We start from the raw sequence: 16,287 nt of genomic DNA, 5'->3' as shown, positions 1-16,287 counted from the left end.
ACATCAACTTTTAGTAGTTTTTAGGCGTCATTATTACCGCTATCGGTAAAATATTTTCGTTAACGACTCTTCTAAAGGTTTGCAAAAAAACAAATTTTACCAAACATCCGCTTGGGAATAGCCTTCTGAAAGCAAGGAGAAGCGAGATAACCTTCAGATAAACTTAAAGAAAAATCGGCAAAATTGGTTTTTGTTAAAACGCTCAGAAAAAAAAAAAGTCTTTTTTTACTGAGCGTTTCAACCGCGATCAAGTTTTGCTTATTTTAATCTGAAAACGTCCTGGCAGTCACATCACCTAAAACAAACAAATTTCAAGTAATAGGAAAATATTTATACTTTCTGATAAAAATTGTTAAAACATTACATGAGAGGCCCCTTAACTTGCAACGAGCAATCAATGCTTTTGATTTATATGTAGTTTGTATATGTACTGATAAATACATGCACTTGTGACAGTGTTCTCAAAACTTGAACGCTCTGATAACTAGGGAACACCTTCTCTCGATCCCAAGAAGGTCGAGTTAGCCGAGTTTCACTGTAATTTAAAAAGCCACTCAATAGACGTATAAACACTACTGTAGAATGCAGTTAACTATCCAACTTACAGTTTTTTCAGAAAGCACGAGTGAAAGTTTCCCTAGAACTGCTACTGCTAGAGGCCACTAAGATACCTGTTACATGATTGGTGAAATTAACCTTGTAGTAACATGACTTGTCTGCTTAATTTCGGTGTATCTCATTTGTTTTACCACTTCACCTTAACTAAATGATACTTGATCGATAAAGACTTGATGATATCATGTGTTAAGCTTTTGTAATAATAATTACTTAAAATGTTTCTAATTAATTTTATTGCGAGCAGGTTTTAATGGCATCGTTAGAACAAATCACACAAAGGGTTTTATATATTTACAATTATATTTATCTTGCTGAAAAACAAACATAGCAAAGGCAGCTATCCATGACTTTCACTTTAGAAATATTTGACTTGTTAATTTGGAGCCCATACCTGGAAGTAAAGAATCTGACCATAGTATATGCATAAGCAAAGTGTTTTAGTCATTTGTAAGCAGTTAATCAAAGGAGATTACTTGTACAGCAGTTTCAACTAATTTGTGATCAAGTTTTCACTGTCGTTATAGTCATCATTCACATATGAATAATTAACACATTACACGAACAGGGGATGACATTTAATTTTTGCTAGAAAATGATTGGCTGTTGACTAGCCACTCACATTCATTTAAATGCTTTGTACTACAATATTTGGTAAATATCAATGCGAGTGTTACCGCCCTCTAGAGTCTAAAATATTCTGATGATATTTCTATAGAATCGGTGTGTCTTTTCATAAAGCCTATGCCACTGTCCAGAAATTCAATAAACAAACCAGTTGTCAATCTGTTAGCTAGTTGTGTTTATACAATACAGAAAAACCAAGTCATTGTTGACAAACTACAATATTCTATCTTCGGCATAACCACTCACCCTACAGAAGAAGACGGCGTCGACTTTGACATGTTGAGCTAGAACAGATGAGTCGATGATCTCCTTGACAACACTGGGTACATATTTATTCACACCAGATGGCGCTTGGAATGTCTACATAACACAGAATATAATTGATAATTTCTTACATACTGTAAGTTTATTAGAATGACAAAAACAGCACTTTGCAAATGGTCTTTATACAGTTATCATTAACTAGGCAACATAGCGGCTTCTAGCACTCATTATTGACCAATGAATATGGAAGGTGGAATACCTAGATATTCAATATTGGCAGAATCCAGTCAATAGAAAGCGCATTATCTGGATATTTAGTATTGATCCGCATTCATATAAAAAGGATTACAGACGCTCCCCGACTTACGAACGAGTTACGTTCCGAACGATCGTTCGTAAGGTGAATTCGTTCGTAAGTTGCTTCAGTGCTATATTTTGTATTATAAGTTATGTTTAAGGCCTATATAAGTATATTGAAGGTTTATAAGTATTTTTAAGGCTTGTATAAGTAACCTGTATTGATTTGTACTGAAAAAAAACATTTAATAAAATGGAGAGAATAATGTGGTGGACGCCGGGCCATGACACTGCATTTCTTATTTATTGTATGTGTTGTCTTTTATTATATCGTTGTTTTACTCGTTATGCTATCACTTATGGTCACTTATATTGTTGTCATACCAACGCACTAATGATCCTATTTATTCTCTTTGTTAGCCGGTGTTCTTACCATTTGCCGTTAGCCGGAACGGTTGATATTATTGTATATAACTGAGTGCGCTCATTTAGTTGAGCAGAGCAGATAGCCGTATGCTCCTCGGCTAGTGAAATTTCCTTCGCTAATAAAAAGCTGAATAAAACTACACGCACTCTCTTCTCTTTATTTATTAGTCTAGATCGTGCCAAGTAAAGGTCGGCAAATTCCTTCACAATACATAGAGTAAAAATAAAAAAGTTCTTTGCACATTGGAGATACGTTCACGCGCTTATGCACTGCAACGAACTGGGCAGAGGAAGGTGGATGCTGGGTGGTGCTTCCGAGTAGTGCCTCTTTCCGCTGCTAATAGCGTCAGTATTAGCGGCGGACATGTGCGCAGGCATGTTCGTATGTACCGTTGTTCGTAACTCGAATGTTCGTAAGTAGGGAACCCTCTGTATAGCGGTTTCCAAAAATGGAGTTATCTGCACTCCACGAAAGTTTATTTACAGGACAGCACTTATGTGCAGGGCTTCAAGGCCACGAGTGTTATACAATGGCTCTAGCAAATACATAAGCTGAGTTGCTTTCAATCAAGCTTTGCTAATACCATATAAGAATATTGCAGTAATGTCCTCCTTAGGGTTTATTATCTAAATTACAATCAAATATTTTCAAATGAAATGCCAAAGTGCCATTGCATGCTTTTTTATTCGCATAATTAGCTGAACTAAATTTAAGGAGTATCAGCTCCAGGTGATGTGGTGAGTAAATGAAATTCAAACCTAAAGAAGAAAATGCAAATATGTGTCAGATAAAATCAAGCCACGCCAATAAGGTTGAATGCTAAGTTAGCATAAGAGACATAACTACCAGTAACAATTTTGAGCAACTTGTGATTATCAGGAGGAAACAATAAACTTTAATAAACTTTTAGGCAATGTTATTACACACACTCGCTGACCATTAGCCTCCGCTCAGATTTTGTTTAAACAACAATACAGAGATGTTCGATATGTATGCGTATAACATACCTCTATTACCACAGGTTTGATATGTATGCGTATAACATACCTTTATTACTACAGGTTGGATATGTATGCGTACAACATACCTCTATTACCACAGGTTTGATATGTATGCGTATAACATACCTTTATTACTACAGGTTGGATATGTATGCGTATAACATACCTCTATTACCACAGGTTTGATATGTATGCATATAACATACCTTTATTACTACAGGTTGGATATGCATGTATATAACATACCTTTATTACTACAGGTTTGATATGTATGCGTATAACATACCTTTATTACTACAGGTTGGATATGCATGTATATAACATACCTTTATTACTACAGGTTTGATATGTATGCGTATAACATACCTTTATTACTACAGGTTGGATATGCATGTATATAACATACCTTTATTACTACAGGTTTGATATGTATGCGTATAACATACCTTTATAACCGCAGGTTTGATATGCATGTGTATAACATACCTTTATTACTACATACTTGACAAGCATGTGCATAACGTACCTTTATGACCACAGATTTGCCATTGAAGGAGGTAAGTGTACTGCCATCCTCTTTATAAAATATAATGTCTCGTTTTGGTCTAATGTAGTGCTCATCAGGCTGTAAAACAGTCTCCATTATATATCAATAAGTAAAAAAAAAAGCATAAACAGTAAAATACAGCAGACACTCTTATGACATAAACTTCCTAAAAAGTAAATCGCACTCAACGTAAATAATTTACTGGAAAAGCTCTATTTTTCACTCCTTCCTCTACAGTGACGTTCTAATTGGAGGCGACATTCAAGTATAGGGTGATGCAAATTTTTTTGACTAGCTGATTAGAATTTTGAAAAGATAAGCTAAACACTATTACGGGTGAATCGATGCTAATGTCGCCTATATTTTGCACTCTTCCTCGGGCAGGGCGACATTAGTGATGTCAGCATTTTTGCTTAACGGTTTGTCATATACACGTAGGTTGAAACATCAGACCAAGTTGAACAAGAAACTGCTTTAAGTGGAACATATTAGACCGACCGATACAATTAATACTTATTTTGATGGTGTCACTTTCGAAGTATGGAAGAAAAGACCAACCAAATTTAGAGTTAGAAAACGGATTTCGATATGCCGGAACAACAGCTGTTATTACATCATACGCTGTTCCTGAAGAGTATTATCATCAGTCTTCAAACATTTTAAAGTCTTCATATCAGGTTGTAAACCACCTTTATGAACGAATTGGAAAACGATAGGTCGGATTTAGACCTTAGTGACTTAGAATCTGAGCGTAGTTTTGATAATCGTGATGATCGATCTTCCAAGGTACACTGTCACTAAAACCATGGTAACAATGAACAAACTGTTATTGATGTAATCTAGTCATTATTGGTATGACTTTTTGAACAAGTTTTTGAATAACTTTTTACTGATGATTACGTTATATTATGGGTTCATAAAAATAAAATATAACAAAGGTCAAAGTGGGGTTCTACTAGAGGTGGTGCTTAACTGAACATGGCGCTCAAATAGAGGTTTTACGGTATGCAAAGTTTTTGCTTCATATCATGTAAAAAAACTCCATTTAGCGTAAAGCATCGAGTTGAAGCAATTTCTCAAATTCAATAGGAATAGCGAGAATCTCATAGTTAGCCTTTAAAATATCATTATCTCTTTTGTCATACTTGGGAGAAAAAATGATGTATAGGAGTATCTCTACTATATATATGTACTAGTACCCCGGTAGTCTAGTGTGAGAGATAGCAGGTGTGCCAATCAAGTGCAGACAATAACCCGAAGGTGGTTGATTGGTGCGGGTGTTAGAGTGTCAGGCTACTAAGATGAATGCTAGGAGTTGGAGTCACACACAGAGCGATGTTGTATCGTAACTTCGGCTTTGGACAAACAAACGGACAGACCCAGCTCTTATTATAGTAACGATATATTTTTGTTTTACTTTATTTTGGACATATACAATATTTAGTGAAGACAAAAAAAGAAAAAGGTTCAATATTCTATATCAGCGACTCTCAACCTGTGTGTCAATTGACAGTCGGGATAGCCGCATGTTGGGGGACTGTATTAAAAGGGTCTTAGCCGTGTTACTGGTTATGAACTGCACAGCAAGTAAATGTAAACTTTTATTTTAAAATCGGCTTCCAATTAGACACTACAAAGTCAAAAACAATAAAGTTTATACAAATCATGAACTTTATCTGACCTAGAACTGCTTCACATGTAGTATGGACTCGTTTCTCATACTAAATTGAACCCTACATAAAGATGCTCAACAATGAACTAGATTGACATGCTAGCTGTCAAAATTGGATAATTTACTAGGTTGTTACAGTAAGAATGTTTTATATTAAAAGAATCTATCACAAAAAATTAATTACATAGTACTTGACCATCAAAAACTTTCTTTGCTTTAAGATGTTAAATGGCTGTTACCAAAATGTTTTGTTTGCAAAAACTGAGACCTTTGAATGATATACAGTCAAACCTCAACCTATTGATCATTGGGAAATACAAATTGTTTGACATGACATTGTAAACTTGAACAAATATCAGTCTCGACATACGAAACAATTTTAAAATTTGCAATGCCCACAGTTTTTCAAAACCTTACAGTTTTGGAAATCCATGAATATATATGCAGCTCCAATTTAAACAGTTTGAGTCTACGACGATCACTTTATCATCCATTTTTGGTTCTAAATTCTCAAGGTTTAGCTAAGGTTTAAAAACGAAGAAAGCCTATGTTATAAGTAAAACAAGCGGTTACAATAAACAATATCTTTGGAACAATTCATTAAAAATTATTTGAAGTGGCCTAGTAGCTATTGTGAGAAGGAAAACGACAGTGATGAGAAGAAATGAACCGCAAATATGTGAAAAGGGTACGGTACTTTTCGGACTATAAACCGCACCCTTAGATAAACCGCATCTGCTTTATTTTCCAAAAAATGATAATAAAACAATACATTGGCCGCACCTTTGTATAGGCCCCAGAACTCAGGACGGCGCCTTTTAACGCGGCATCAACTTTGCTGTTTAAAACGGAACCTAATGGTACTGTTTCGTAGTAACTGACACTTTTTAACCTAGTGCCTAACAGAACAGTACTGTTAGGCATTGTTTCGTATTTTCTTTCATCGCTAGAGGCGCACTAACCGGAGATTCCGGTTAATGCGTCCTAGTGGTGAAAGAAAAAGCCACAGAATAGTCACACCCTTACATAAGCCGCATGGCTCAAATTGTCAGAAAAAAGTAGCTGCTAATAGTCCGAAAAGTACGGTAAATGGAATCATTAACAATAAGTACAAACCATAAATACAAAAGCAAAACATGTATAACTAAGTACTGTAATGATAACATCAAGCTCCTCGTAGTTTAAGTGAAGTGACAGATATACGGAGATAGAGGTAAGAATACAGAGTTGGACAAACTCTGCTTTTCTAATCACCAACTCTACCTACGCACTGCCTCTCTACCTACGCACTGCCTCTCTACCTACGCACTGCCTCTCTACCTACGCACTGCCTCTCTACCTACGCACTGCCTCTCTACCTACGCACTGCCTCTCTACCTACGCACTGCCTCTCTACCTACGCACTGCCTCTCTACCTACGCACTGCCTCTCTACCTACGTACTGCCTCTACCTACGCGCTGCCTCTCTACCTACGCGCTGCCTCTCTACCTACGCGCTGCCTCTCTACCTACGCGCTGCCTCTCTACCTACGCGCTGCCTCTCTACCTACGCGCTGCCTCTCTACCTACGCGCTGCCTCTCTACCTACGCGCTGCCTCTCTACCTACGCGCTGCCTCTCTACCTACGCGCTGCCTCTCTACCTACGCACTTCCTCTACCTACGCACTGCCTCTCTACCTACGCACTGCCTTTCTACCTACGCACTGCCTCTCTACCTACGCACTGCCTCTCTACCTACGCACTGCCTCTCTACCTACGCACTGCCTCTCTACCTACGCACTGCCTCTCTACCTACGCACAGCCTCTCTACCTACGCACTGCCTCTCTACCTACGCACTGCCTCTCTACCTACGCACTGCCTCTCTACTTACGCACTGCCTCTCTACCTACGCACTGCCTCTCTACCTACGCACTGCCTCTCTACCTACGCACTGCCTCTCTACCTACGCACTGCCTCTCTACCTACGCACTGCCTCTCTACCTACGCACTGCCTCTCTACCTACGCACTTCCTCTACCTACGCACTGCCTCTCTACCTACGCACTTCCTCTGTACCTACGCACTGCCTTTCTACCTACGCACTGCCTCTCTACCTACGCACTGCCTCTCTACCTACGCACTTCCTCTCTACCTACGCACTGCCTCTCTACCTACGCACTGCCTCTCTACCTACGCACTTCCTCTCTACCTACGCACTGCCTCTCTACCTACGCACTGCCTCTCTACCTACGCAGTGCCTCTCTACCTGCGCACTGCCTCTCTACCTACGCACTGCCTCTCTACCTACGCACTGCCTTTCTACTTACGCACTGCCTCTCTACCAACGCACTTCGTGTTGGTAATACGTAGGGCACAGCGACAACCAAAACCTCTTTTTATTTACTTTTACTTTATTTGATAGTTTCTTACATATAATTGTAATTTGGTTTTTCAAATTTAGTTTTTCAGTTTCATATGACTTATTCTTAAAATGATATATTTAATTATCTGAAGCATTCGTCCCTAAGTTCTTCTTGTGGGATTCGGAATGGATTAAACAAATAAAACTCAATCATATAAGAATGTTTTCTCTAACATATGATGTTTTAACATAGGAATTAAATACGAGAGCAGATTAAAGTCCAACGTCGATATTTGACCGCATTTGTTTCGTCAAGTTTATGAATATGTTATAAAAATCCCAATACAGTCAAGAACTTATGGAATTAGTTAAAGCAAGTGTTAGCTCTAAGTATACATTCAAACATTGAAATCAAGTGATTAAACATCCCTGGTATGACAATTTCTATCTATCTAACAGTATCACCAGCGATCTAGTCTCATGTTTGAGAGGATAGAAAACCTACAGTTTAATGTGGTTTACCCAAGTACCATTGGCAGCATTTCTTCAAGAGCAATACAAAGAAATTTTTTAATATTTGTTATACCAAACATTAAGTGAGCTTGGCATGACAATCTATCTTCAGATGGTTAAAAAAGCGATGGAACACGATCTGTTACTTATCACATTGTCACAAATGATGCTGGAGAAATGCGCAAATTCATCATATAAGCAGAATTGAAAGCTATTTCATGACAACAAACAAGCGCAGTCCTGTCCAGCTGCTAACAACTGCTAACGAAAGAACAACGATGAGACAAAGATGGATACCTTAGGAATACCGAGTTTTGGATACTGCAGAGCAAACTCAGGGAATACTGTGTCAGTGAGATCTGCCAGATTGTCCATGTATTCCTCAAACTCGACAAGCAGCAACTGAATCTGGTCACGCAAATCATCAATTTGCTCCTCCATGTCACTCACATCTGTGGCAGACGGCTCATCATCATTCTACAATCGAGTTATTCTCACATAAGCAGTCTACTACAAACACAGAGAACATCAGTGGAAATGGCAAGCTAAATTACAATGCAAAGCAAGTCATATAGAGCGTAAGATAAGAGAACACCATGTAAATGTGCCGTGAGAGAACTGGCTGACGTATCATAAAATACTAACTGCAGATGTCATTACGAGTACTGGCTAAAGTTGTTATAGGCACTATAAGCACTAATGATTAAACAGTACTGAACATTTGCCCATCTCTCAGATGTGCACACAGTATAATTCTGTTGAGCTATATATGGTGGATAAAACAGGATGATCAAAGTATTGTCCATATAAAAGTAGTGCAAAAATAATCATTAAAGGTTGACTTGCAACAAAATTCACATTACAATTATTTGATATCAAAAGTTTCACCATGTCTTACTCTGTTGTGTTGTATGTGCAAAATATGTGGAGATATGATTACAAGCTCTTAAAAGCTCAAAAACGAACAGTTAATCACAGCCACACGAGATCGCTGTAGTTTGGATTCTCTTTCCAAAACGGCTCAAATGTGATGTAGTTGTGGGAGATGGTTTCTGTTTACACTTTCATGCAACCTCATTCGTCAAAATATTTTCACAAATATACTTCACGCATTGAATAAAACCATGTCTATTGTTCTTACGCGTCTGTTTTATCGTCATTGTAATGCTGTCAGTTTTAGCACTGATATCTTATAACTTACCGTAAAAATTCATTTAATTTTTTAACCTTACCTTGAAGGAGTACATATCGTCTGATAATCAAGACGAGCCTGTTGGTCACCTGTGATAATCAAAAAGTGCTGCAAAAATTATTTGTGAAGTATTGGGTCACATGATCAGATTACGACTTGACGATTAGATCAAGAAGAAACAAAGCTGTAAAGTAGCGAGCATCTATATTTGATACGGGGTCTTTAGTAAAACCCGAAGTGTTTGACATAAACTAGTGCTACGATAAGTTTTACATTGAGCTTTTTATTGGCCTTTCAATTCACGTGAGAACATCATGTGACAAGACAATAACCAAACTGTAATGACTGCGTCAGATAAATAAACAGATTCCAATCTACGGGGGCTTTTCGTTTTTGAGCTTTTAAGAGCTTGTAATCACATTTCCACATATTTGGCACCTACAACACAACAGAGTAAGACATGGTGAATCTTTTGATACCAAATAACTGTAATGTGAATTTTGTTGCAAGTCAACCTTTGAGGAATGATACTAATACTAATGAATTAACTTATATTTTATGTAAATCTAAACATTTTGCATTTTTTGTATCAGTATTTTGTATAAGTTTAGGTTTAGGCACGAGCAGACAACTTCATGAGTTTTCAAGACCAGCAGCATGTTTAACAGAGTAATTAATGATAAATGATAACCTCTCTGAGGTCATCCAAATCAGCAAGTCGGTGCAAGAGCTGAGAGCGCAGCTCCTTCAATTTCTTTTCTTTCTTCGTCATCCACTCAAGCTTTTCTGGCTTTGTCACTCCAGCATACGTCTCCAGATGAGTAGCCTCTGCCTAAAACAGTGTAAAACTCCAACATTAGACGCTGATGTCCAGATGAGTAGCCTCTGCCTAAAACAGTGTAAAACTCCAACATTAGACGCTGATGTCCAGATGAGTAGCCTCTGCCTAAAACAGTGTAACTCCAACATTAGACGCTGATGTCCAGATGAGTAGCCTCTGCCTAAAACAGTGTAAAACTCCAACATTAGACGCTGATGTCCAGATGAGTAGCCTCTGCCTAAAACAGTGTAAAACTCCAACATTAGACGCTGATGTCCAGATGAGTAGCCTCTGCCTAAAACAGTGTAAAACTCCAACATTAGACGCTGATGTCCAGATGAGTAGCCTCTGCCTAAAACAGTGTAAAACTCCAACATTAGACGCTGATGTCCAGATGAGTAGCCTCTGCCTAAAACAGTGTAAAACTCCAACATTAGACGCTGATGTCCAGATGAGTAGCCTCTGCCTAAAACAGTGTAAAACTCCAACATTAGACGCTGATGTCCAGATGAGTAGCCTCTGCCTAAAACAGTGTAAAACTCCAACATTAGACGCTGATGTCCAGATGAGTAGCCTCTGCCTAAAACAGTGTAAAACTCCAACATTAGACGCTGATGTCCAGATGAGTAGCCTCTGCCTAAAACAGTGTAAAACTCCAACATTAGACGCTGATGTCCAGATGAGTAGCCTCTGCCTAAAACAGTGTAAAACTCCAACATTAGACGCTGATGTCCAGATGAGTAGCCTCTGCCTAAAACAGTGTAAAACTCCAACATTAGACGCTGATGTCCAGATGAGTAGCCTCTGCCTAAAACAGTGTAAAACTCCAACATTAGACGCTGATGTCCAGATGAGTAGCCTCTGCCTAAAACAGTGTAAAACTCCAACATTAGACGCTGATGTCCAGATGAGTAGCCTCTGCCTAAAACAGTGTAAAACTCCAACATTAGACGCTGATGTCCAGATGAGTAGCCTCTGCCTAAAACAGTGTAAAACTCCAACATTAGACGCTGATGTCCAGATGAGTAGCCTCTGCCTAAAACAGTGTAAAACTCCAACATTAGACGCTGATGTCCAGATGAGTAGCCTCTGCCTAAAACAGTGTAAAACTCCAACATTAGACGCTGATGTCCAGATGAGTAGCCTCTGCCTAAAACAGTGTAACTCCAACATTAGACGCTGATGTCCAGATGAGTAGCCTCTGCCTAAAACAGTGTAAAACTCCAACATAAGACGCTAATGTCCAGATGAGTAGCCTCTGCCTAAAACAGTGTAAAACTCCAACATTAGACGCTGATGTCCAGATGAGTAGCCTCTGCCTAAAACAGTGTAAAACTCCAACATTAGACGCTGATGTCCAGATGAGTAGCCTCTGCCTAAAACAGTGTAAAACTCCAACATTAGACGCTGATGTCCAGATGAGTAGCCTCTGCCTAAAACAGTGTAAAACTCCAACATTAGACGCTGATGTCCAGATGAGTAGCCTCTGCCTAAAACAGTGTAAAACTCCAACATTAGACGCTGATGTCCAGATGAGTAGCCTCTGCCTAAAACAGTGTAAAACTCCAACATAAGACGCTGATGTCCAGATGAGTAGCCTCTGCCTAAAACAGTGTAAAACTCCAACATTAGACGCTAATGTCCAGATGAGTAGCCTCTGCCTAAAACAGTGTAAAACTCCAACATTAGACGCTGATGTCCAGATGAGTAGCCTCTGCCTAAAACAGTGTAAAACTCCAACATTAGACGCTGATGTCCAGATGAGTAGCCTCTGCCTAAAACAGTGTAAAACTCCAACATTAGACGCTGATGTCCAGATGAGTAGCCTCTGCCTAAAACAGTGTAAAACTCCAACATTAGACGCTGATGTCCAGATGAGTAGCCTCTGCCTAAAACAGTGTAAAACTCCAACATAAGACGCTAATGTCCAGATGAGTAGCCTCTGCCTAAAACAGTGTAAAACTCCAACATTAGACGCTGATGTCCAGATGAGTAGCCTCTGCCTAAAACAGTGTAAAACTCCAACATTAGACGCTAATGTCCAGATGAGTAGCCTCTGCCTAAAACAGTGTAAAACTCCAACATTAGACGCTGATGTCCAGATGAGTAGCCTCTGCCTAAAACAGTGTAAAACTCCAACGTTAGACGCTGATGAGGACTACTACATTAACATATTGTTAAAAATAAAAATTTTAGGTGCTTGTAAAACGTACAGACTGTTATCCAAATATTTGCATGGGAACTTTCATCATGAAACGATGTGTGAAAGCTGCCACGATACTAGTATATAATGGATTTCTGTGTTTTAACATTTGAAATATGAATAAATAGCTCATACCACTAAACTTTGACAAACGACTTAAATCAATTCCAATATCAAAATTTGAGATGTAAAGGCAAATATTTGCACACAAATAATCTTATTTTGCTCAAGTCGTTCCAGAACCTAAAACAATGATAAATTCAGTACAACCTTTACTTATGAAAGAAATTTGTTCCTCAAGCCATTTTGTAAGTAGAAAAGTTTGTAACTCGAAACCCATTTTACAATGTGAATGCTCTAATCCGATCCAAGCCCTCACAAAACTCACAGACAACATTTGTCAGACAACATACTAAATACATTTTAGAATTTTATTATTATATTATTCCAAAATGAAAAAAAAAAGTACACCTAAAGAGAACAAAGAAGCAATGATCAAAAACTAAAAACTGTATGTTTAGCTATCTAGACAAGGTTTAGCGAAGACCGTAGGGAATGGCAGGATGACGGTCAGAGGAGGTGGGTATTGTAGTGTTGTACTTTCATCAGACATAAAATGCACAACATAAATTGCCAGAAACTAAGTTGTTCTACCTTTTATGTGACATGATAAATCCAAATTATACAACGGATGACAACAAAATATTTGTTGCTTACTGACTTTTACTAGCGAATGAAACTTCAAAACAGGCTAAAAAGCTAAATATTTCATAAATAGAAGCACAATTTCTACCAAAAATTTCATATGTAGAGTAATTCGTAAGTAAAGGTTCCACTGTACTTAAAATGCTAACATAGCATTATAATAAAATGGATTACATGAAACTATATGAAAGATCACATGTAAAATATAAATTATATGTAAAAAAACTAAAAAAAACAGAAAAATGAGGTGTTTTTGTAGCATTACCGAAAGTAACAAAAGTTGTATATGCAGCTCAGCAATGCATATGCTTGGTAGTAGAATGAGGAATAGAAATATAGCGTATGGTAATTTTCACTAGCACACTTCAAGTTTAAATTAACTTGATTTATAATCTTATATTTACAAGTTTTTGTTAATTTTTATCAGTTTTTACCTTTGCTCACAAAATTTTAATGTTTTAGGAAACTTTGGATATCACCTGACGAAATCACTTCAATTAATCAGACAACTATTTACTCAAAATTTTCATTATGTTTAAAGACTTGTTGCTAGAGTCGATGCGCAGTCAAGCTCTGACTGTGTGAAATCTGAAGCTTATTAGCTAACAATAATGAGTTCGTAAGATTAGCAACATTTATTTTTCAAATGATTAATAACATTTTAAAATTATTGATTAATTAATAATTGATATAAATTATTCATTCGTCTTCTTATACACAATAGAATGAATGCACTAAAACAACAGCTATAATCATGCGATCATTACTATAAGTTATTGATCTAAGCTGACCAGTAAAACCTGAAACCGAACAACTCACACATCTTGTCTGTCCTTATAGCAATAACTGATGTATAAGAGAGAGCAGTAAGAGAACACAACTACGCCAAAATAAGGATTTAGATGAAAATGATAGAGCGATCAGCCTTTCTACTAGTTTGTATAAAAATGTACTTACTTCTGGCAACTTTTTAAGCTGAGTAAAACAGTCCTCATTATACAAGATTATGTTTGAAGACTAAATTGCACAATTTAATCAAAAAACTATACAATCAAAACATGCTATCCATTGCATAGTTTGAGTTTACGGAATTTCACTCCTCAAATAAGTATTCTTAGCAACTCCAGATGCTGCAATATCATTACTAACTTACATTATGAGTATAACTTACATTACGAGTACGCCTTACATTATGAGTGTAACTTACGCTATGAGTGTAACTTACATTATGAGTATAACTTATATCATGAGTATAACTTACATTATGAGTATAACTTATATTATGAGTATAACTTACATTACGAGTACGCCTTACGTTATGAGTGTAACTTACGCTATGAGTGTAACTTATATTATGAGTATAACTTATATCATGAGTATAACTTACATTATGAGTATAACTTATATTATGAGTATAACTTACATTACGAGTACGCCTTACATTATGAGTATAACTTACGCTATGAGTGTAACTTACATTATGAGTATAACTTATATCATGAGTATAACTTATATCATGAGTATAACTTACATTATGAGTATAACTTATATTATGAGTATAAGTTACGTTATGAAAAGAAGTGATATTGCATCACTGCGTGATAAAGAAAAATAAGTTTAATATTTCTGTACTCTCATGAAATAAGTTGGCTGTACAATTTCATCCTTGGACTATTTGATATGTAATAATCGTCTACGCTTCACACATATGCAGCTAACATCTGTGGAAAAATGAGCTCTGCAGGTCGATAAACCCTTAGATAAGCACTTTATCGATGTAACACTGTCTAATAGATACTGACATGATATACAACAGTCAAGCTGATATATACTAACCTCTAGCATAGTTAGTTCCTCATCAAGGCTACTCAAAAGTTTAAGTTCTTGTCCGACCTTGACCCGCAAGGCGCAGCACATTTCCTTAATTGCTCCAAACGTTGGATTACCTTCAGACTGCAAAGAATAGTGGAAAGATCAATCACATACACACCTAAAAACATTACCGATCATAAAACAACAAAATAATATAACATTAATATTAGCATCAAACAAAGAAAGTTCACAATAACCTTGGGGCAAATTTATTACCTTTACCGGCAAAGACTCCACTGCCTATAACAAGGACACAGTGAACAATAAGTTTATATTGGTGTTCGGGAACACAAAGGTCCAAAGTTTGGTCACAGACATAGAGAGTGCAAAGTAAACTGAGGTAGCCTACCATGTCAATGACGGCTAGCTCTCCTTGGAGTGCTGAAATTGCTAGTTGTGTGGCCGTCTCTATCTTAACTTCACTCATCGCTTCAACTTCTGCTCTCTCCAAATTCAGGCTCTGTAAACAGGGGTTACTCATTGCATAGACTTAGTGCAAGAAATCTATAATGCAACCTTTGCAACACGGCCGTATATGACTTGTCAAAAATTACAAGTTTTCGCTGCTGTTTGATGCACATGTTTATGGTGTGAGACGAGAAAACATAAACTACTGCGTGCTTGCTCGTGGTGTAAAGATTTGCGAGCCAAACTGCGCCAGATTGGCTCGCACCAAATGATGGCTACACAAGTCAACTGTAGGCACTCTCGCTATCTTATAAATATTAAGACAAAACCTCCAGCCTCCTGGTTAGCAAAAATGTCTTTAGTTAGCCAACGAATTGAGTATTACATGTCCTACTGACGCTATAGTCCCATGCTAACGTCCTAAAGTTTTCCATGCAGAAAGTTACATTATATTTCTGGCATTAGAACGCATGCTTCAACTGCTTAAGAACACTGCTCTAACTGTTGCAAGAATTGAAACAGTTGGAGCATCTGAACCGTATCTGCTTTCAGCTAGATTAGACATCACTGGGAACCAGAGCTACTAGCTTTATTCACTACAATAAAATACTCTACAGTAGCAAGCATGTATATTATGAGTTATCTTCTTTCAGTCAATGTTACGCTAACATTGACTGAAACATTGTTGCTTGATATGCTACAATTCCATTAACAAATACTGAATATGTTCGCAGGCCACTTGAAGAATTGTTACAAGTGCTAGGAACTAGTGCAGGGAGAGGA

The 16,287-nt window shown here is 37.4% G+C and overlaps 1 protein-coding gene across 1 annotated transcript in view; it reads right to left on the bottom strand.

The window, feature by feature from the left end:
- LOC137393290 (serine/threonine-protein kinase 31-like) overlaps positions 1-16,287 on the bottom strand; it is a 61,867-nt gene that overhangs the window by 4,455 nt on the left and 41,125 nt on the right. Inside the window, exons 16-21 of the mRNA XM_068079776.1 lie at positions 15,446-15,556; positions 15,061-15,177; positions 10,188-10,328; positions 8,602-8,781; positions 3,758-3,856; positions 1,489-1,602 (exon numbers count right to left, since the gene is read on the bottom strand). Of these exons, the coding sequence (XP_067935877.1) occupies positions 1,489-1,602; positions 3,758-3,856; positions 8,602-8,781; positions 10,188-10,328; positions 15,061-15,177; positions 15,446-15,556 (762 nt within the window). The remainder of the gene's footprint in view (positions 1-1,488; positions 1,603-3,757; positions 3,857-8,601; positions 8,782-10,187; positions 10,329-15,060; positions 15,178-15,445; positions 15,557-16,287) is intronic.

The sequence above is a fragment of the Watersipora subatra genome, chromosome 4 (assembly GCF_963576615.1).
Source record: "Watersipora subatra chromosome 4, tzWatSuba1.1, whole genome shotgun sequence".
Classification (NCBI taxonomy): domain Eukaryota; kingdom Metazoa; phylum Bryozoa; class Gymnolaemata; order Cheilostomatida; family Watersiporidae; genus Watersipora; species Watersipora subatra.
Note: the sequence above shows the minus strand (reverse complement) of the source record. Positions and strands in the feature narration are given on the sequence as shown.